Genomic DNA, 20,640 nt, shown 5'->3' with positions numbered 1-20,640 from the left:
GTTTTTTTGTTTTTGGTTTTTTTTTTTCCTTGGCAAAGATCAGCCCAAGCTAGAGGGCATTTAGTTTGCACTAGCCACTGCTCTTCCTCCTTCACTCCCTAGCAGTTTCTTGATTTTTACCAGTAAAATGCAGATTTGGAAATCGGAGGAAGTCAGAAATCTGATTCAGAAAAGCTTTTCTTTATTCATAGACAGTTTTTAAGATAATGTAGCATGTTTTCTATCGTCTCTCTTTAAGCTGTCCAAAATGAGAAGGTCTGTGTTGAACAGGAAGTTCCTTTCTCTTACCCAGTAATCATTTCTATATATGCTTTGGAGAAAGCATTTGACAAACATGGCCTGCTATATCCTTTGTTTAGGATTTTATCATCTTCAGGTAATTTGCAAGTTAGGTACCTCCTAACTTGGGTTGCACTCTGTCGACAGGTGTAAAAAGTTACCTATAAATTTGAGTAATCCTTTAAGCTTGTCTGTCAGTGTTAAAAGTCCTGCTCATGTACATCCAGCTGCTATTCTTGACTGCTGCTAAGGTAAACTTACAGACTCCGTGTAGGGCTTTTAGAGCTGTTAAAAAAAAAAAAGGGGGGGGGGGGGGGATGAGGCAGTCCTTTTGGAGCAAAGCTTCCAACATACCTCCTTCCTGTAATAGGGAAAAAAAGTATTCTGAAGGCTGGGTGTATAGGTACGGCTCAGTATCAGCAGCAATCCTATCACCTCAACAACTGTGACTGAAACAAAGAAAATCTTTGTTTCAAAACTGAAATCTTTTGTTTCAAGCATCTTTGAGTTTTTTATAGTAATTCACTTCCTTAGATCTGTTCTCCTAACCTGCAGTTCCACATTCCAAGGCTAGTAATGTTTTTCAGCATTGCTGCTTCAAAGGCTTGTATTGTACCAAGCACTAGCTATGATGAACAACCGACATTAGTTGCATAGCTCCAGCTATGCAAGAAAAATTAGAACTTGGTTTTCAGTGGATTTTTTAGGGGGAGGGGAAGAAAGAACAACAAAAGATGCAGGTAGACAATGAAGATTGTGTAGCATTCTTACAAAGAATTACGAAATTTAGGCTTATATAATAAACATGTCAATTTTGGAACACTTCAAACCTGGCTTTCAACCAGGCCATTTACCATAACCGGAGGGAAAAATAATTATGTAAGATACTACTGGGTAATATCACTTGTTGGAAAAGGAAGTTTTAACTCACTGAATGGTTAATGTAAAGTGCTAAGTGTAATGTTAAGTACAGCGAGTGATATTAATTTCCTGGAAATACAAGCCACGATTGTGTGTAATGTTTACTCTGTTCTCCTGATGCCAGTAACTTAAAAGTATAATTTGTGTAACTTGTCAGAGCCCACTTATGTGGGTATACACAAGTAAGGAAAGAGGTCAACTTGCCCTTTTTTTTTTTTTTTTTTTTTAAATTCTAAAGGTAAATTAATTTGGGGGTTTTTTTTATTCTAACAAATAATCCTCCTTTCAACAGAACTGCTTCATTTTTGTGAAAATGGTTCTTGCTTCACCTCTTACTAACACAACTTTGTTTTGCATACTTGTTCTGTATGCAACTATTACAGAAAATCAGATGTTCATATTAATAAATTTTTGTGGGCATTACTAAAGCAACTTAAGTTTTACTTCACCAAGTGACATCTTCCACACGCATTTCTGTTACAATATTAAAAATATTTTATTCCATGAAAAAATATGAATTGGAGAAAAGCTTTACTTTCATGTGACTGCTGTTAGTTCTAAGTGGAGTGGCCAGTAACACTCTACTCTGTATTCCTGCCAGATTCTCCTTCGCCTACTGCTGCAAGAACACTTACGCTGGTCGCCAAGTCTGTGCAGAATTTAGCAAATCTGGTTGAATTTGGAGCTAAGGTGAATATAATTTAACACACACAGACAGCCTGGAACTATGTTTCCAGTACATTTCAATGTTCCTGTGTAATACATGCAAAAATCTGTTGCTGTTATTTTGTGCAAAGCCTGATACATGACCTCTTTGTCCTCATCAGCAAGGAGGCCTCGTTACTGCAATTTCTTCTGTCCCCTTCAATTTAGAGCTAAAGAGGGTGTTGATCTGAGAGCAGTAGCATAAAGTCTGGTCCAATTGGGAAGAGGAGCCATAATCATTTGAGAGGAAGTGACCTAGAAACTCACATTAATGGCTTGGTACATCCCATGAAGATTTTGAATCTGGTAGTAGGAACAGCAGCAATGGTCTGTTACAAAAATTGGTGAATGAATGACCACACCAGCAGGTATTGCAGAGTGTGATGCAGCCATATACTGATGCTGTGAGAACACAGATGAACTCAGCAGGCATTTGTTCCAAAGACAACAGCGGAAGTATGTGGGGCATTCTTTTTCCCATTTGCCACAGAAAAGGTAGCAGTCATACTCCAGTATTTCCTGCATTAGAGGGGAGAAGTGGGAGAGGAAAGGCAGGCAGGCAGCCATCCCACCACAACAAAAGTGTCCATGATGGTAAAATGGGCACGTTTTCTTTTGGAATATCTATAAAAAAAGACAACTGAGAATTGCTAGAGCAGTAATCTGTGATGGGAAGGAATCTGAAGGATAAATATTCTGCCTTAAATAGATGATGGGAGCTTTTTTTGCATTTCCATTGATTATTTGATGTCAAAGGGGAGGCATCTTTCAGTAATACTGATGTGCTTTTGTACACAACCTTGAAATGCATTCCACACACATGGTCTATCTATACATAGTAATTACCTTTCAGATTGAGACTAATTGGGCCTAAATTCCGAGCTGGGTATAGATTATCCAATTCTGAAACAAATTAAGAGCTGCCAACCTCTGACTCTTCCCCCTCCCCCACTTTCACCCTGCATTTACTTACTCCCTAGATTGGTGTTTTCTGTGGTAAAGCACTTCAAAGCACCCCTTCTATTTGTACTCACTTTCATGTTGCTAGACATAATTAATGTTGTAAATCAAGTGTACATACTGCACTAAAAAGCCCCAGCGTTCAATAAAGTTTCTATTATAACACTAAGAGAATGCCAGCAACAACTGCTCTGTCTTCAGTTCCCAGGCTGAAATGTGGTTGAAAAATAAATCTGTTGACTTAAGCATAATGAAAGTGACTTCAGGCTAGCATTATAAAGTTATTTCTCTGACACACATAACTTGGAATGTAAGCGTTAATGAAAGAACAAGAAAGAGGGCACTTACTCCCAATCACACCTTTGAAAGTAGAGCATTTGTTCTTTGCAGCTAGGTATTGAGAGACATTCATCTTAATGCAAATTCATGTCAGTATGCATGTGTAAGAAAACTTCTGAATCAGAGATCCTGAATCTTATGAATATAAGAAAATACCAAATTCTGTAGTCTTTTGACTGGCTGCACACCAGACATTGGAAATTCACTTGAAGGAAATAAAATCACTCCAGATGACATAGTTGTTCTGCAGTGTCATTTGTCTGACTGCACTGTGTTCACTTCAGGTATGACAATTATCTTGGCATTGATTTGTTCTAATGAATACTTTTAAAAATTACTAGGAGCCATATATGGAAGGGGTAAATCCATTCATCAAGAGCAACAAACATCGCATGATCATGTTTTTGGATGAACTTGGGGTAAGTGGTTAAAAAAATCTTTACTGGAAGTTACACAGCAACATTGTAAATGAAAATTCTTTATGCTTCTTATTAACTACCTCAAAAATGCATCAGTTCCCACACAATTTTGAATGCATGTAACTGAATAAATTTTTCTTACGCATGTTTAGAAACTGCAGATTGCTGGCCTGTCGTACAGAATTAAAACTGTCAAATGTCATCTTAGACTTTATTCATTTAGTGTCTCTGTAGATGCGAGAAGCTCAAATAGATTTTATAGGTATGAGGATTAGAAATTTTGGCCCAAAATACAAATCTTTAAAAATATGTTTTACAACAAAACCTCTTATGTATAATTTGTCATATCACTTTCACTGGAGATTGAAATTATTTTTTGCTTTAAAAAATACTAGGTTGAATTTCAATTATGCATTACCAGATATGTCACTGCATGCATTCTAGATACTGTAGTTTGAAAGTGAACTGCAGTTACTGTATTCTTTTAAACTGTTACTGTTTTGTGAATGATAGCTATAACAAGGAGTTAGGACCGCATGTTATATATGTGTATTTTTAAACAAAGAATTAATTGTAAATAACAAGATGAAAAAAATGTGCCAAGCTTCCTGAATTGATCCCTTAATAGTGACCTAGAAGACATCTCAGAATATTTTGATAAGATCTAAAAATGAGTGTGGCATTTGGGTAGGTTGCCATACGTCACCTTTTTCTGGTTAAATTGCACCTTCTGCATATGATGATACATCACTTTCCTTTAAATGACAGATTTTGCATGAGATGTCTCAAAACTGTTGGTTTGAAAATAACTGTTGGATTAATCTACTGTTTTAATTACATTATTGTTTATGACCAGTTTAAAGAGTTACTTGATAGTTACAGATTTTGCTGAATTTTTGTTGCTGCTGTTCTCTCATTTAGGTTGGGAAAAAAAAGCACCTAATGGATGGATTCCCCCTCATTTAGGGCAAGGTTATGAGTCTATGCAGTAGCTTTCTGGTCAGCGCAGTGTAGTGTAGCAATACCAGATCTTTTAGTAAGAACCCTTCTAGCAGGAGTAGAAATTGCAGTATACTCATAAAACACATTGTGGAGGTTGGGGAGAGGAGGAAATCCATAATTCATAGTAGAAAGATGGACTGGAGACTTAGCTGGAAAGACTAACATTGCAGCACTTGCAGTGTAAAACAACTGCATCGGCAGAGCTGTAGAGCTTAATTCATCTTCCTGTGTGCCCGGGTACTCGGTGTCCTAAATCTGCTCTCATCTTTTTTGTTGAAGAATGTTCCTGAGCTTCCAGACACTACAGAGCACTCTAGAACTGACCTATCTCGTGATCTGGCAGCCTTGCATGAGATATGTGTGGCACACTCAGATGAACTCCGGACGCTCAGTAACGAGCGAGGTGTAATGCAGGTAAGCGACAAAAGTTAACAAACAATTTGCAGCTACAGACAGTATGTCTCAAGTTACTCCTTAATATTGGGATTCTTTCACAGTATTTCTGGCTAGGAGTATGACGGATAAACATTTTAAAATATGTGCATTCCGCCAGGAGGTTATTAGCTGTAAAGGTAAATACTAAGTCCATAGTTTTGTTTCTTCATGCAACAAAACCAAAGAGGTTTTTTTTTTTTTTTTTTTTTTAAAGCTTCCAGAGGATGTTTCGGTTTCTAAAGGAAGCCTAAAGCCACAAAATTACTGTGTCCTGACAGGCTCTCCAGCTTGTTAGTTTTAGGATCTTGGTTTTTTTCAGTTGAGAACTAAATTTACTTTTGTTAGCTTTCTATTGATACCTCATTTCTGCTTTCTAATTTGCCAGTACATTCATAAACAAACATGGTAAACTTTTCTAGCAAAGCCCACCACTGTGTTAGCAGTATGCTTTTTTAGCCTCCCTGTTAAACAACAAAGTAGCAAAAAGATGGCATGAGTGGAGAGGCAGAGTTCATAACGCCATTTTAGACTTCCCCTTTCGAAGGTAATGTCTTATTGACTAGGGGATTAGATGGGGTTTTGGGGGTTTTGTTTTTTTAAAATACATTTTAAACTATCTAGTAGCAGGTCTGATAGGCTGATGCTGAAAATGCTTCTCAAGCCAGACTGTTCTGTTTCCAGTAGCTAATGTATGTTTCACTGACTCTCCACAGCATGTTCTTAAGAAGCTTTTGGCTATTACTGAACTGCTTCAACAAAAACAAAATCAGTATTCATTGTCTAATAACATCAGGTAGCAGCCCTCTACCTGAATTCTGCATGGATCCAGCATGCCCAACATGGCGACTCACACCAGTATCACTTTCTTCTTGCTCTTGCCAAAAATAGCACACCCTGTCACATTCCCAGTGATGTGTGAACTATGCAAAAAGAAAACAAAGATTCTGTTGGTGAATGATTGTACCAGCAGCTTTTTAAGCTATCTGTGCAGGACATTTGCACTTTTTTCCATGTGGAAACAGTTTTCACAACCTCTGAGCCTTGGTGTACAGTTCACCTTCCGCAAAGAAAATGCTGTGACTGTGTCTTGAACTTGGAAAATTATTTTCAGCACCTCCGATTGCCAAAGTTTTGCTGTCTTGTTGGAAAAGGATGATCAACTGACATGAAAAGAAATGTGTTGTTTTGACAGCCGCATATAACTGGATAACATTTCTTACTGTAATTTCTGACTGGTTACAATAATTATGACTTTTGACTGTTTCAACCACTTTAACTTGTATTTACAGTTTCCAGAATTTGATGTTATGGTAGGAACAATCTTTACTGTACACTTTTTATACCATGCTGTTTCTCTTGCTGGAATCATGTTGAGAGAGAATATGCAGAGTGGGTCTTGTCAGCTTTATTTTTTGATGTGCCACTGATTCAGTCTGAATAGTTCTTCCATCAAGAACTATATAGCCAGATAAATCACAGTGCTTTTGTAAAATGTTTACAACAGTAAATAATTTGACTTCAGTAAATTTATTGATCATTGTATCAGACATGCATGCATCCATTAAACCATTTTATAAAATATGTATTGGTTGGTCTTTTGTGTACTGTAAGTCTAGCATAAATACTATTTTTATAAGTGAAAAGTAAGTTTTTAAAATAAATCAAGCTGCAGATCAACTCTTTATGGAAAATGGCTAACTTTGGCTGCTCTGGAAGTTTTTTACAGTGTCTGCACATGATGTACTTTGAAATGTTCATGCAGTGTCACTTTTTTAAGCATGAATCCTTGGAACAGCATTACCCTGTCCATATGTCTTAACTTGTACATATCTCTCACTGGGTGAGAAAGCAGATGTTAAAACTGTTAAAAAAAATCAAAAGTCAAATATGCAGTTGATTCAGAAGGTATTTCGGCATCACCATTTGTAACTTTTCTAGGCAGCGATCTAATGAGGAATAAAAGGATGCTGAGATTCACTGACAAGACTAATGAGATAATCACATAAATAACTGTGTAATACAAACACAGTTGTTACACCACTGAACAACTGCTTTGTCCATTCTCTGTCACGCTAAATTGTGTAGACTTTATCTTTGGTGTAACATTAGTGAACGTCTTCTAGGTTTGCAGTTGGCTCTTGCTGTGCTGCCCTGCTCTCTCCAGTTGGGGCAACTTCTGTGCAGGCAGGTGCCCGGTGCTGTAGCTGAGCACTCCTGAGTGTCACGAGTACTAACTACATGTGGTAGGCAGGTGGGGCTCTTAATACAGCCTACTGAAGGCAGACCTCTGTTTGCAAGACCTTGGTTCTACTGAATTCTTTTTTAGATCGTCTGATAAAACCACGGCTTGACTTACCACTGTCAGGAGCCTGTATTAAACTGCATCTCAGAGGAAAAGGTAATTATCAGTCTTTCTTTTTTTCTGCCCTACTTTGTTCTCTCTCTATACTGTTAGGTCACATAAATCACAGCCCCAGTCTGTAACATTTTCGTGTGTGAAGAACTTCTGCTGAGTGCTTTGCTTGTAGCTTCCAACCAGTTCAGAACCTCAGTACATGACTTAAACTCTGCTAAGTCACACTTCCTTCACTTGATTTTGAAGGGGGTGTGTAAATAGTGTCAGGCTTTCTGAAGTGAAATTGCGATAGCTGCTCTTCTTCTCTGACTAGTCAGCTGATGATGCTGGTATAGAAGGATTTGTCAGAACCAGAGTGGATAAGGTAGGTTATTTTGTAGAGGTAGTTGGCTGGGTGCAGGTAGTATAACACGGTAAAACCCAGAAACTTTGGAGAACAGATCTGGCTGGCTATTTACCTATTACATACATACAAAATGCAGTGGTGAGAATGAAATTAGGAAACTCCCAAAGTTGCATTTAGGTGGGTGTATTGTAGAACTGCTTATGTTCTAGAACACTGTATGAAAAGGAATTAGACTTTGCTCCAGAGTTGGAAGACATCTCACTACTTAGGAAGATTTTAGAAATAATACTCTTTTCAGTTGCCCGCAGATAAGTTAGTCTCAGTAACCTAATCTGAGATCACTGCTGCAGAGTAAGTCACAAAGGTATGATTATTGCTTTCCATGTTGTAAAATACATCACTGCAGCCTCTTAGTACATTTGAGAAGAGCTCACCAAATGTACCAAGTGCAGTGGGCACAGCTGTATTCTTTTAGCTGCTTCAATGACAAGCTTGGGAAAAGGGGAGCACATCTAAAGCACACAGGGGTTGTTGCCAGATCTGTCTCCTGCTTGCATTTATCCAGTTCACTAAATGTCCAGTTTGACATTAGCAACTGCCATGCTGTAATCCTACTTAGCAACATCTCTAACTGTTCCTGAACCAAAACTCTTCCCCGAGTAATGTATGTCTTAAAGCAAACATTTCTTACTAATGTTTGACCTTGAATGGATGAGGGTTTAATGGAACTGCAACTAATTATTTTAGCAAGGTCAAGTGCTTTATTGCAGATACCAAAAACTGACAGAATAAATACCCCACGACACAGATTAAGGAACCTGGGGCAGAGGGGTTCACATTTGACACCAAACAGTAGTTTCTACAGTGGTAGAATTCCATCTTCCTTTGAGGTTACAGTGAGTCCGCAAGATCATCATCAGTCCACTCTTCCTAATGGAAGGGAAAAAAGCAATGCCTTGAGCAACAGGTGAATTTGGTGTGTTTTACAGTAAGGTGGGCCAGGCACTACCTAACTGTAGGTACATGGCACTACTGCACCTGCTGTCACAGTAACTTCTGCTATGTATGCCAGGCAAAGAGAATTTAAGTAACACAGATAACTTTTCACATCTCTGAACTGTGTCTGCCATCAGTAATAGACTTAAATAGTAAGTTTAAACTGATTTTAAACACAGTGCTTGTCCAGATTATGTGAGATGAACATTTCTGCCAGGATGCTCGACCATGCTTATCTTGTACACTCCACTCTACTTCTGACAACCAGTAGCAATTGCCAGACCTGGTTAAATTACAAGGCTAGCTCAAACTGGAAATAAGAATTCATGCCAAGGCCTACACAGCAGTTACTTGACAAAATGTGTGTTTGTTAAGTTCCCCTTCAGATTCTCATCACATGCCTGACCCAAGGTCATGGCCAAGAACTGCTGAACAACATGAAAGAATATTTCCCTTCCTTAGACTCGCCATGATCTGGACTTCTGCTCAGACCTGCTCCCACTGCTAAACATGAGCACAGTTACAGGAGTTACTTTAGGTATGCCCTAGTCTGTTGTGAGACTCCAATTAAGTTTTGATTCCTGGGTTACTTGAAATGTTTCTTGCGCGCCCCTCCCAGGTAATATTACCCAGCGTGCTCAGTGTCCTGTGCAGGGAATAAAACAGAAATAACTTAGTCAAGGAAATATATCAAAGGGAAGATTTTTTTTTTAATATATATTTATTCTAGCTAATAGGGGCTAATCCCAGAACACAGGATTGAAAGCCTCCTGGGACCCAGCCCTACTTCTTGCTTCTGCAAGCATGCCACAATACTTAGCAACAACACCACCACCCTCCCCCACCAAACCCACACCAAAAAAAGCTGTGCTCTTTACAGCCAGGCTTTAGTACCTAACAAACAGAAGTATTCCATGAACAGAAGAAAGACTAAAAAAATATTTTAACTGGTGGTGACTAAGCCCTTTAACCTTAAAGCTATTTATCCATGCCTACTCTTAAAGTCATGGAGACAGTCATTTTATCAGCCCCTTTTCAACCCCTGTTTGAGGTTTAGCTCATGCTTCTTCATTATGGACAACCACACAGAGATTTCCACAAGAGCACATATTGCAACCTTTCATTAATATCTTGTGCTTTTTATGGCTTCATCACTTTGGCAGCTGAGTTATCAGTCCTCAACCAGTACTCTCTGTGTTTCTTCTATCATTTCAAATTGATGAGCTCTCCATACCAGTTACAGCCTTGCTATTGTATTAGCTTCAGCTGTAAACTATTCAGTCAAGAAACAAAATCTTACAAATACATTAGAACTGACAGTGCACTTGTACACTACAGCCTGATTACTTACAGATATAAATATCCTTACTATCAGCTAACTGCGGGATTAATGAAGTCTCAAGGTTTGAGCCGTATGCACATACTGTAAGCTTTCAAAAACTTAAAACACTCTTTCTCCCTTATGTCTGGGCAGCTCAGATCTGCTCTTGCATGTGATAATTACTGAGAAATGAAACTATACAAGTACAAACCCTTGGCAGTTCAGATAAATCAGTATTGAAAAATCCTAAGTTTCAGGAGCTGTTAAAACTGTGCAAGAGCTTATTGTGAAATGTTGTACACTATGTGAATTCATCGAGTTTATTCATTTGGAAAAAGAACTGTGAATATAATTTAATAAGAAACCCCAAAAATCAAAACTGCCTTAAACCATAGCAGCATAACTAAAATAATACCCCCTTCAAGTTAAACTGGGGCAGGCAAGAAGCGAGTCTCCAGAGCTTAGCTGGCACTGTTCTCCAAATCATTTTGTGAGAAAGTGAAAAGTTATGAAAGTGGTAGTTTTACAGAATTGCCAGTTTCAATATGCTTTTTAAGACTGGCATTTGGAGTAAACACTAGTCAAAGTTTTTACAGCATTAAATAGTTACCGTAAAATATGCTTGAGGTTCCACATTTTGTTACAGCATACTTTCAGTGATGATTTTACCATAATCTTGTTCAAATCATTTAGGTTCTAGTTTGACATTATAGCATCATGATAATTTATAATAGCAAGACTCCTTTAATTATAAAAAGACACAGCCTGCATTTTATGTTAAGATTTTGATGGACAACTCTCTTTAGCTGTTAGCAAGTTTTTCTAAACACCATACTTCAGGTGTCGTACACTATCAGGATGTACAATGTCTTCAGTATCAAGGAGTCCAGTTAAAAAGGGTTCTTCACAAAGCTATTCTTCCACCAGAATGTATTCTCTCCAACTTCCAGTCACGTTACAAATGAAGCCCTAAAAGGTGTTCAGATTAGATCTGAAGGATTACCTTAGTTCTGTTTTCATTTGTGGAGTCACCCTCCTCAGTCTATCTCTACCTTATTTATACTTGGTCTTATAACCTGAGGTACTAGCTACCTGTAATTTATGCACGCCTTGCTAGCAAATGGGCTGACGTAGAAATTTAGTTCAGCAGCTGACTTCTGGTTTGTGCAAGAAGCTAAATAAAGTAAATGAAAACAGTTTCAGAAACACTGGCCAGCAGAAAAAACACCACATAAAACTTCCGTGAAAAAAGCCTGTTTGAGTATATTTCAGCATCTACTCATTTATTTCATTCTGAGGAGCGAGTTTTCCACCTGCAGAGGTTGGATTTCTCCTCAAGTGTTCAGTTCCTGGCCTTCCAGAACCTCCTTTCATTGCAATATTCCAAATTTCAACTTCACAGCTACTTCCCCACACTGGGATCATGGAGTGCTACATGCTGAAAGTACTCAGCTTGATGTTGTTCTGTGGTTTGTCAAAAGACTTTCAAAGCACAGGAAAGAGCAGGAAGGATGGCCTGTGTGTTCTTCCCCCTCCCCACAAAAGACTGGGGTATTCAAGAACACTCCCAGAAGTCTGTCTCAGTAACCGTGTCACTTTTGTCTTGGCAGTTAGAGTGGAAAGACAAGTACTTGTACAATAGGTTTACTGACCTCATCCGTTTTAGGCTTCTTTGTGACATACTCATCATCTTCATAACCTTTCCTCTTCTTCCTAACACCCATCCAGAGAAAAAGTGAAATTTTTAGGTATTTTTCTAAATCAGAGTCTCCCTATTTGGCCACAAGATTAGATTATGGATGTATTTGTCACAAAAAAATACCAAAGCCTCAACTAGCAACTTGCTGGAAGTTCCTAGTGGGTACTAAAGTGAAAGGGGCAGAAAAGAAAAATCAGGAAGTCCTTTGCCATCCACGTAAGTCTTAAGAAAACATTAACCCTTCACACAATTCTTGTTTTAATCATGTGACTTTAAAGCCCTTGTCATTACATATGACATCACGTGGCCAGATCTTAGAAGCCACCCAGGATTCCAGTTCCATGGTACAAAATAATCAGTATTACAGCTTGCAGTGCAAACTGGCACAAAAGGCCATATTTACGTATTACTGAAAGCACTACTGAGTCTTGGTACTCAGCTTCGAGTAGAGACTCACATGGTAAGCACGTGAACAGACATCCTTCTGTGTACATTTAGATGTTTTCATTTTCAATCACTCAGATCACCAAAAATTAATGTTTCTGTAGCAATAAAAAAGGCAAAAGTTTAGAACATCAAAGAGTAAGTATCTACTTACAGGTTTGTATTAAGTGAAAGCTCCAAGCTGTGACACTTCTCTAATTTCTGTTTTAGAGCAGCAACCTCTTCAGGCCTTGGCAGTTCATATTTCTTTATGAGATTTTTCATGCCTACAGTGGAAACAACACAACACTAAGCACATAAAATAATTTCTGCTCTACCTTGTTGTATTGTGTCTGTGTGGTAAGGTTTTGGCAGCAGGGGGGTTACAGGGGTGGCTTCTGTGAGAAGCTGCTGGAAGCTTCCCCCATGTCCGACAGAGCCAATGCCAGCCAGCTCCAAAATGGACCCGCTGCTGGCCAAGGCCAAGCCCATCAGCGATGGTAGCAGCACCTCTGGGAGAACATATTTAAGAAGGGGGGAAAAAAAGTTACACAACAAAAAACTGCAGCCAGAGAGAGGGGTGAGAACATGTGAAAGCAACAACCCTGCAGACCCCAAGGTCAGTGAAGAAGGAGGGGAGGAGGTGATCTGGGCGCCAGAGCAGAGATTCCCCTGCAGCCCGTGGGGAAGACCATGGTGAGGCAGGCTGTCCCCCTGCAGTCCAGGGACCCCATGGTGGAGCAGGGGAAGAGTGAGGAGTCCTGCCCCTGAGGAGGAAAGAGCAGCAGAGACAACGTGATGAACTGACCCCAACCCCCATTCCCTGTCCCCCTGCGCTGCTGGGCAGGGAGAAGATGATGATCTTGAAGGTCTTTTCCAACCGAAATGATTCTATGATTCTAAGATGGAGAAAATGGTGAGTGGAGTTGAGCCTAGGAAGGAGGGAGGGGTGGCAGAAGGTGTTTTAAGATTTGGTTTTATTTCTCATTACCCTACTATGATTGGATTGGTAATAAACTAAAGTCATATCCCCAAGTTGAGCCTGTTTTGCCCATCAGGGTAATTGGTGAGTGGTCTCTCCCCATCCTTATCTCAACCAAGCCTTTTGTTATTTTCTTCTCTCCCCTGTCCAGCTGAGGAGGGGAGTGACAGAGCAGCTTTGGTTGGCACCTGGCCTCCAGCCAGAGTCAACCCACCACACATGTGAATTACACAAGTTTATCAATCAGTAGTATGGCTTATCCCTCATAGGTAAGCTTGAGCCAACAGTTTACCCTCCCTTCCCTCACTGTAACAGGAGCACAGTATACATTTTCAAGCAGCTTCTACTAGGAGGGAAAAAAAAAAAAGCCTACACCAAAAAAATCAGAATGGTACACAGAGAAAAGAGAATCAAGAAGTTCTGAAGTCCACACCTCTGTAAGGTTTTGAAAGCATTCTATCTAGTTTTTAAACAGACTCAAAAAGGCAACAGGCAACATACTGCTAATAGTTGAGACAGAAAGCTCATCAAGTAAAATCCTTGTCAAAGCAAGCATTACACATTCAAAATATTAACTCCTCTCAAACTGCTTGCTTACAAAACTTCTCATCCCACATAGCACTCAAACTTCAGAGGATCAAAGACTGCATATGTAAGACTTAACTACCTTCTTACATCTGAGGATTAATTCTAAATAACATCAAGGTACAGGAGAAGCTGAGCACAAAGTACTACACTGAAACAAGTTGTTATCATTGTTGATTCTGGATTTCCTCAAGGTAAATTATAATAATACAGAGTTCATATTACTCCGCTAACAAGCATCAAAATATATGGATTTTTTTTGCATTCAGCATTGTACCTCAGTCTTATAAAAAAAAAAAAGATTGGTCCCAGTCTTGTTAAGAATGCAAATTAAATTTACAGCTACACTGCAAGAAACAAGATTTTTCCTCTACCACCAGTTCTCTGTAAAACTAGTAATTTACAGGTGCTTCAAAATTTCCTTCCAGCCATCATATGTTTACAGAAGGGCTGCCTTTGGGCTACAGCTACTGTCCAGAATAACACAAGTGAAGAATAAGTGATCCCAGCATTCCCTTTGCATCTCAGCAATGAAAACCTGAAGACTGGATTTGTTAGCAGGAAGAGAAAGGGAAGAGCAGCTTAAGTTTTATAAATTCAATTTAAATTGAATTTGTAGACCCCGGTGACTTGTATTATGCATTCACTACTCAAGTCAGCTCAGTCAAAGGACTGCATTTTTTATGCTACCACTCTCCCATTTTAAATGTGTGCATTAGCTTAAAGCATTAAATAACTGATTACTTACTGATTTCTTATCCCAGCCTTTTCATTTCATTAAAAAAAGATAATCATCAGTGTACTACATTCCCCATTATCTTAGCTAAACCATGCTAGCATTCTTGGTATTTTTAATATGTATATGTGTGCGCATATACATATGTACTTCTCACACTAGCAAACCTAAACATCTTTTGAAACACCTTTATAGCTGCAAAACGGAAGTAAAGAATAAATCCTGGCATATCACTTAACATTAATCATTTAGCTTAGAAAAGGTACCCTCTGGTGGTAGAAGTAGTTATATGCAGGCTTTTGCCTGAACCTGTAATTTAAGACACAGTGACTGAAAAGCGTAATTTCATCCCTGAGTTACAAAAAACATTATCTAGTTCCCAAAATAGATTTCTCACTTTTGAGTCAGTTGCTATCGCTTAATTGACTTATGTTCTGAGAAGCATCAGGCCCTTTGCCTTTTAATCTCATTTGTTCGTATCACACGAAGGTCTCGATGTTTTCTCCCCTTGCATCCACATGCAAGGTAGTTCACTCTACTGTCCATGTTTTACTTACCTTACGCATGCCCTGAGGTGAAGAAAACCACTGGAAGCACACCTTTCTGCTTAAAGCTTTTGTTGTTTGGAAAAAGCTGTTTTTCTTCTTTTAGAGATACTGTTTGTCATATTTTTCCAGTGTTTACTTACATTTCATGCCATCTAGTAGCTTGGCTAAGGATATTCGGTTTTCTTTCAGCATAAGACTTTCTGACAAATAACTGCAAAGATACAAGGAAGAATAAGTTCTTGAAGTGTCATAATTATTTGTGGCAGCTACCATTAGTTAATAAAACGTGTACTGTTTATTATTTACATCTGCTAGAGCTTTATGATTAGACTTAGTAAGAACACTTCAGTTACATAAGTGCTATAACATGATAAAAAGCTTATCTGTCACTTGCAACGTTCTTCTTCTGTAAGAATGTGACAAAAGTATTCCCCAGCCATGTAAAGAACCAAAGTTCCAACACTGCAGAATTAAACATTTGTAAGTAAGTAAACCTCACTGAGTTAAGTCAACTTACATTTAAGATTCTATGAAGTGTCACACTAACATCACACTATTGCACAATACGACTGCAGGAAAAGCAAATACTACAGAAGAGTAGTCTTCACACAGACCAACAGACAGCAAAGCTTGTAAGATGGGACTGCTGCTTTTGGCAGCTGAAAGCAAATCGTAAATGCTGTCTTGTAAGAGTCTGGCAGGTCCCTTCCTCTTCCCTCAGAGATTCAAACCTCCTTTTAGTAAGAACATTAATACATACACACGAGCAACAATCCTCACCAAGATCCACAACAACCAAATAGTTTTATCCCTTCCTGGGAAGGGCACTTATGGATAAATTACAAAAATCCAAAGACTTCAAAGTATATCAATCTGTTCAGTCTGTGTTAACTTCAAACTTACTTCATAGACATACACAGCTGTATCACCTGCAGCTCCCACACTGAGGCATCAGCCACCATGAAGACGGTAATTGCTATAAGCCGATAGCAGCTCTGTTAGCATCACCGCTCAGATGTGTAGACATAGAACTCAAGACTATTATTTAACCTTGTGCTGTTACCAGAACTGAAGATTAATTTGGAGCCACCTATTAGCCAGAGCACTGTGGCACCTCTTTTTTCCTGAAGCTCTAACTTTTTCAAGACTGACCTATACACGGACATCACGGGAGCAACAGATTTTCAAACCTTCCATGTTCTGTCCCTCTTCTGCAGGCACACCTACTCACAGGTCCACAAGACCCGAGCTGCAGCATTAGCTTCTCTCATGTCCAGCAGCTCAAACTCACATAAAACAACAAGTGACAAGGTTACAGCAACTGTATGGTGCAGACAGGTGACGAAGACTTGAGTTCTTCATGAATACGCAAAGATAAAAGTTCACACACCTTGATGCACACACTATCTGCAAATTATTATAGTTCTTTTTGTAAGCATGCTTTTCTGAAATTTGGCACAAGTAGTACAGAATATAAATTCAGGAATGAGATCAACAAGTTTCAAGTTATAGTCAGCACCTGAACGTTTTTACACTATTCTGAGAGGACAGTGAACCCTGTAGAGGATGCTCCCACACCATCTCGCTCTTTTAGAACAAGAGATTTGAGATTCATTTAGAGCAGGCAGAAGGAAAGCTTCTTGAAAAAGAACTGTTTGAATTTAGCATCAGCCCTTGTGCTTGCAAGCTTTACACTCTAGATACAAAATACACAGAGCATCACATGATTAAAACACTCCAGATACAGCTACTTACAACAACTACCTCCCTTGTTTTTTTGAGGAAGAGTATGTTTGGTCCTTTTTAAGGACCAAACCAAACAAACCATACATTTCAGCAATGATATCAAAGTGTTTGATAATGCCTTTGCAAACACCAGTGGCTAGACCACAGAAAGGAAAAAAGGGACTGATTTCAAACAGCACCTTATCGTTAGTCCATTTCCACAGAAAGTGAACAGTTGCACCAGCCAAATACAGCACTTAGTTGCACAGGCCTAGCAGCTGTCAGTTCAGTGTAATTTCATTTGACTCTGTAACCTTAGATACCTTAAAAATCTTACTTTTTTTTTTTCTTTAAGTGATTCTTTAAGTGTTTCATACTCTTAGTTTCTACTGTATTTCCACTTTATTCACTCTAATCTTCAAGGTAAATCTGAAAATCCTATGCTGGTCTAATTAGGGCATAGTCATCAGTTTGAATTTTTCCTTCTTCCAAAGGAATATAAAAACCAGACACCAACTAATGGCATTTATCACCTACTTTTTGAAAATGGAAAAAACCCCCAAACCAGTACTGCCTCAGTTTTGAAAGGTACTTAAAGAATATACCAGAGTGTTAACAATCAGTAAATACACACTTCTACTAGTTAAGAATGTCTAAACCAAAACAAATTTATACATGAAGCAAATAAACTGTTTAAATCATACCTATAGCAAAAAAAAAGAGACTACCTTTCCATATTAATTCCTGCTCTTGAACCACTAGATAATATGGCAGTGAGAGCTATCTGAGAGGGAGGAAAGAGCAGATATGCATCTGTCAGAGCCACTCGATTGAGGAAGTCATCGGCTGCTTTCCGCAAAACTTCAGGATTCTCCAGCATTGGATAGCGAGTCTAAAAAGTAAGTATTTAGGAAAGTAAGTAGCTGTTCCTCATCTTCTGGTTCATGACCTCAGAACACACAATTCAACAGTATTTGGTAAAGCTAAAAAGTAGCAGGTCACCTTCTTATTCCAAAAATAATCTAAAGTGCTTCAAGACCACAACTAAACTGACTTCCTTTCAGATATTTGCCAACCACTTTAGAAATGACATCTTTTCAGATCACAGGCACAAAAGGAAATAAAGTTTTCTAACACAACCCACGACAGATTTATATTATGTTAGTATATAGAGTATGTAGCATATAAAAAAATACTACCTTCAAATCAATAAGAAATCCCTCAAAAGGCCTGTATGGATTGTGGACAATAAGATGGAAGTTCAGTTGCTGAATAAGCAGTAGTTCATATTCCAGTATTTGTTCAAGGGCTTTCTCCTGTCCAAGAGGGCTTTCTCGAAGGTTACCAACAAACTGTGCACTGGACACATTAAATTCATCTACTTTACAGGCCAAAAATGCACATGTTAGCCTTGAGGAGGGAAAAAAAAAGCAAACAATTCACATATGCAGCATCCATCTTTTTATCAAGAGTTCGGTTCAGAAAATTTTTATCATCAAAACACCATGTTTTGAACACAGCAAGCTTTTCCAAATGGAAACTGAAAGTGACCATACGTTGTCTTTACTCATATTTAAGCTCTCAGATTTCCTTTCTCATTTTTTCAGGTCTTTACAGATATAAAGAGTATACCCACAACGTTCTGCTTGACAGAATAACTCAGGATGCGTTGATAACTCACATTATTATCCGAGGATGATACTCCATCACCGAATTATTGAGGTAAAAGCGTTTGAAATACATGCTAGCTGTTCCCTAAATTAAAAAATAAAAGGAGAGAAAAGTAAGTATAGAAGCAAAAATGGATTAAGAAAAAAGAAAAATAAATTAAAAAAAATTACAAAACAGAACAGGCAAGCTGGAATATATACTATAGACATACAGGACACACTAAGGCACTAAGATGCACACAATGCCATTAATGTCATTAAATATTTCGAAGTCTAATACATTTATGCCTGCAAGAGCCTTGCAAAATGGCAGCTTGATTATCTCTTCCTCCATTTTTAGACATATTTAGGAAGACAATGCTCAAAAAGCCTAATATATCTTCATGAGAAAAATCTGGTATTTAAATGAAACTTAAAAACCAAAGACTAAAAAAAATTATCCTGAAAGTTGTGAGTAATCCCAGCCAAGACATCTGACTTTTCAGATCAGTAAATTTCCCAACATGTTTAACATTTATGCTTCTCTGTGCATCTAGAAGCACTGCAGTCAACGCCAAATTTCCAAGCTGATCTGAACACCATAGGCATGAAAGCAGATGTTTTCCAAAACCATTACTTGGTGAGTCTGATCCAGCAGACATACTCTACAGGGGCGACTTCTGAAATATAAGGTCTGGCTCCACAGAGCATGTAATCACAGCCTACTGCTATGTGTCAAACGCATCTTCAGACAAGACACTCTTCATCTTTTTTATTCACCACACCTGCCAGAAAACAGGAGGACTGACAGGGGGCAATATAGGTTATACATCTTAATGGCTAGGTAACAAAAGAAGCACAATTTCGTTCCCTGCTTCAGCTGTAAGTCCCCACTCTCTCTCTTCTGACATGCACTCTTCTGCTTTCAAGATAAGTCAGTTCAGAGATAAGGTTGGGTTTGTGGTTTTTTTTTTTTTCTTTGTAGGTTAGTTACGGCCAGTACTGATGCTTGAGCCAGCTTACTTTGTGGTCAGACAAGCACCAATGCTTGAGAAACAACTGGACAACAGCCCAACTTTGGGACTGCCTCCTTTAGCTACAGCAAGATCATTTCATTGTATCCTCAGTCCATGTATCGTTAGGTTTGCTTCTACTCTTTGCTTAAAGGAGAGAAACAAAACCAGCAGTCATCCAGGCAAGTGTAACAGCCACAAGAAACGGATGAAACTGAGAAATAACCCTCTGTTTTTGAAACGGCTGCACTGCCCAGAGAACAGAAAGAGATAAAAAGAGGTCTGAAACACAAACTGCGGCACTAGAAGACAGAAAAAATTTGAAAGCCATCCACGCTCCCAAGAACAAGACAAGCAAGCAGCAAGCGAAGGAACAAGAGTCACGGCGGGGGGGCAACGCCTGCAGCTCCGTCGCCCATCACACCGCAGACCCTAAGCGGACCAAAGCCGCACCGAGCAGGCACTGCTGCTTACCACCACGGATCTCGGCATGGCAGGCTTGAAGACGGCGCAGAACTCCAGCAACCTCTTCTCGTAGTACTTGCATATCGCCAGCTCCTCCTGGGGCTCCAGAAGGACAGGGTCGGTCTGCTGGACCTGGAGGGGAGCAAAGCTGAGCCTGACCGAGGGGCTGCGCTCCGGCACGACCGCCTTTCCCGCCCCGCTCCGCTCCTCCTCCTCCTCCTCCTCCCCTCAGAGGCGCAGGGAGCGCCGGCCGGGAGGAGGCCGCGGTGCCTCCACCCGCCATCCCCCCCCTCTCCTCACGCTCCCGCACCTTCCCGCTCGTCACCGCTTTTCCGCGGAACTTGCGGTTGGCCTCGGCCCGGCACCGCGCCAGCTCCTCCTCGCCGCGGAAAGTCCAGTGCCGCCGCTGCGTGCTGCTGTGATACATGACGACCGAGGAGGGAGAGCGGCGGCAGCGCCCGCTGCCCGCGCTTTATGGCAGCTCGCTTCACGGCGTGCGCGGGGCGTGCCGGGAGTTGTAGTTTTGGCGGGAGGGCCCAAGGAGGCGGCGGCGGGCAGCTGCCTCAGGGCTTGGGGCGGGCGTCCGCGGTGGAGGCGGGCAGCTGTGGGCTGAGGGAGCTGGGAGGGCGGGAGGCAGCGCTGAGGGGGGGGGGAAGGTAAGGAGCCCTGCGGGAGGCGACGGGAAAGGCCCTGGCCGCCGCTGGGAGCCGCGGGAGTAGGCCAGAGCGAGGTACTT

At 40.0% G+C, this 20,640-nt stretch overlaps 2 protein-coding genes across 3 annotated transcripts in view; one reads left to right on the top strand and one right to left on the bottom strand.

Annotated features, from left to right (window-relative positions):
* The window catches only part of RASA1 (RAS p21 protein activator 1), a 66,040-nt gene extending 59,399 nt beyond the window's left edge, over positions 1-6,641 (top strand). The window contains exons 22-25 of the mRNA XM_052775791.1: positions 1,802-1,890; positions 3,546-3,623; positions 4,905-5,039; positions 5,774-6,641. Coding sequence (XP_052631751.1) covers positions 1,802-1,890; positions 3,546-3,623; positions 4,905-5,039; positions 5,774-5,857 — 386 coding nt within the window. The 3' untranslated portion in view covers positions 5,858-6,641. The remainder of the gene's footprint in view (positions 1-1,801; positions 1,891-3,545; positions 3,624-4,904; positions 5,040-5,773) is intronic.
* A 1,859-nt stretch (positions 6,642-8,500) lies between these two features.
* Positions 8,501-20,349, bottom strand: CCNH (cyclin H). Of its 2 annotated transcripts, XM_052775792.1 has the most exons (10): positions 20,215-20,349; positions 19,914-20,036; positions 18,459-18,532; positions 17,977-18,187; positions 17,506-17,669; positions 15,193-15,263; positions 12,377-12,488; positions 11,732-11,792; positions 9,388-9,404; positions 8,501-8,692 (listed from the first exon to the last, which is right to left on the bottom strand). In XM_052775792.1, exons 1-10 carry the CDS (start codon positions 20,329-20,331, stop codon positions 8,596-8,598), a joined length of 1,047 nt encoding a protein of 348 aa, XP_052631752.1. In that variant the 5' UTR covers positions 20,332-20,349; the 3' UTR covers positions 8,501-8,595. The 2 variants fall into 2 exon arrangements, with proteins under 2 accessions (XP_052631752.1, XP_052631753.1); XM_052775793.1 differs by lacking the exon at positions 9,388-9,404.
* Between the last annotated feature and the right edge of the window lie 291 nt (positions 20,350-20,640).

This window comes from Harpia harpyja, chromosome Z (assembly GCF_026419915.1).
Source record: "Harpia harpyja isolate bHarHar1 chromosome Z, bHarHar1 primary haplotype, whole genome shotgun sequence".
In the NCBI taxonomy this organism is placed as follows: domain Eukaryota; kingdom Metazoa; phylum Chordata; class Aves; order Accipitriformes; family Accipitridae; genus Harpia; species Harpia harpyja.
Note: the sequence above shows the minus strand (reverse complement) of the source record. Positions and strands in the feature narration are given on the sequence as shown.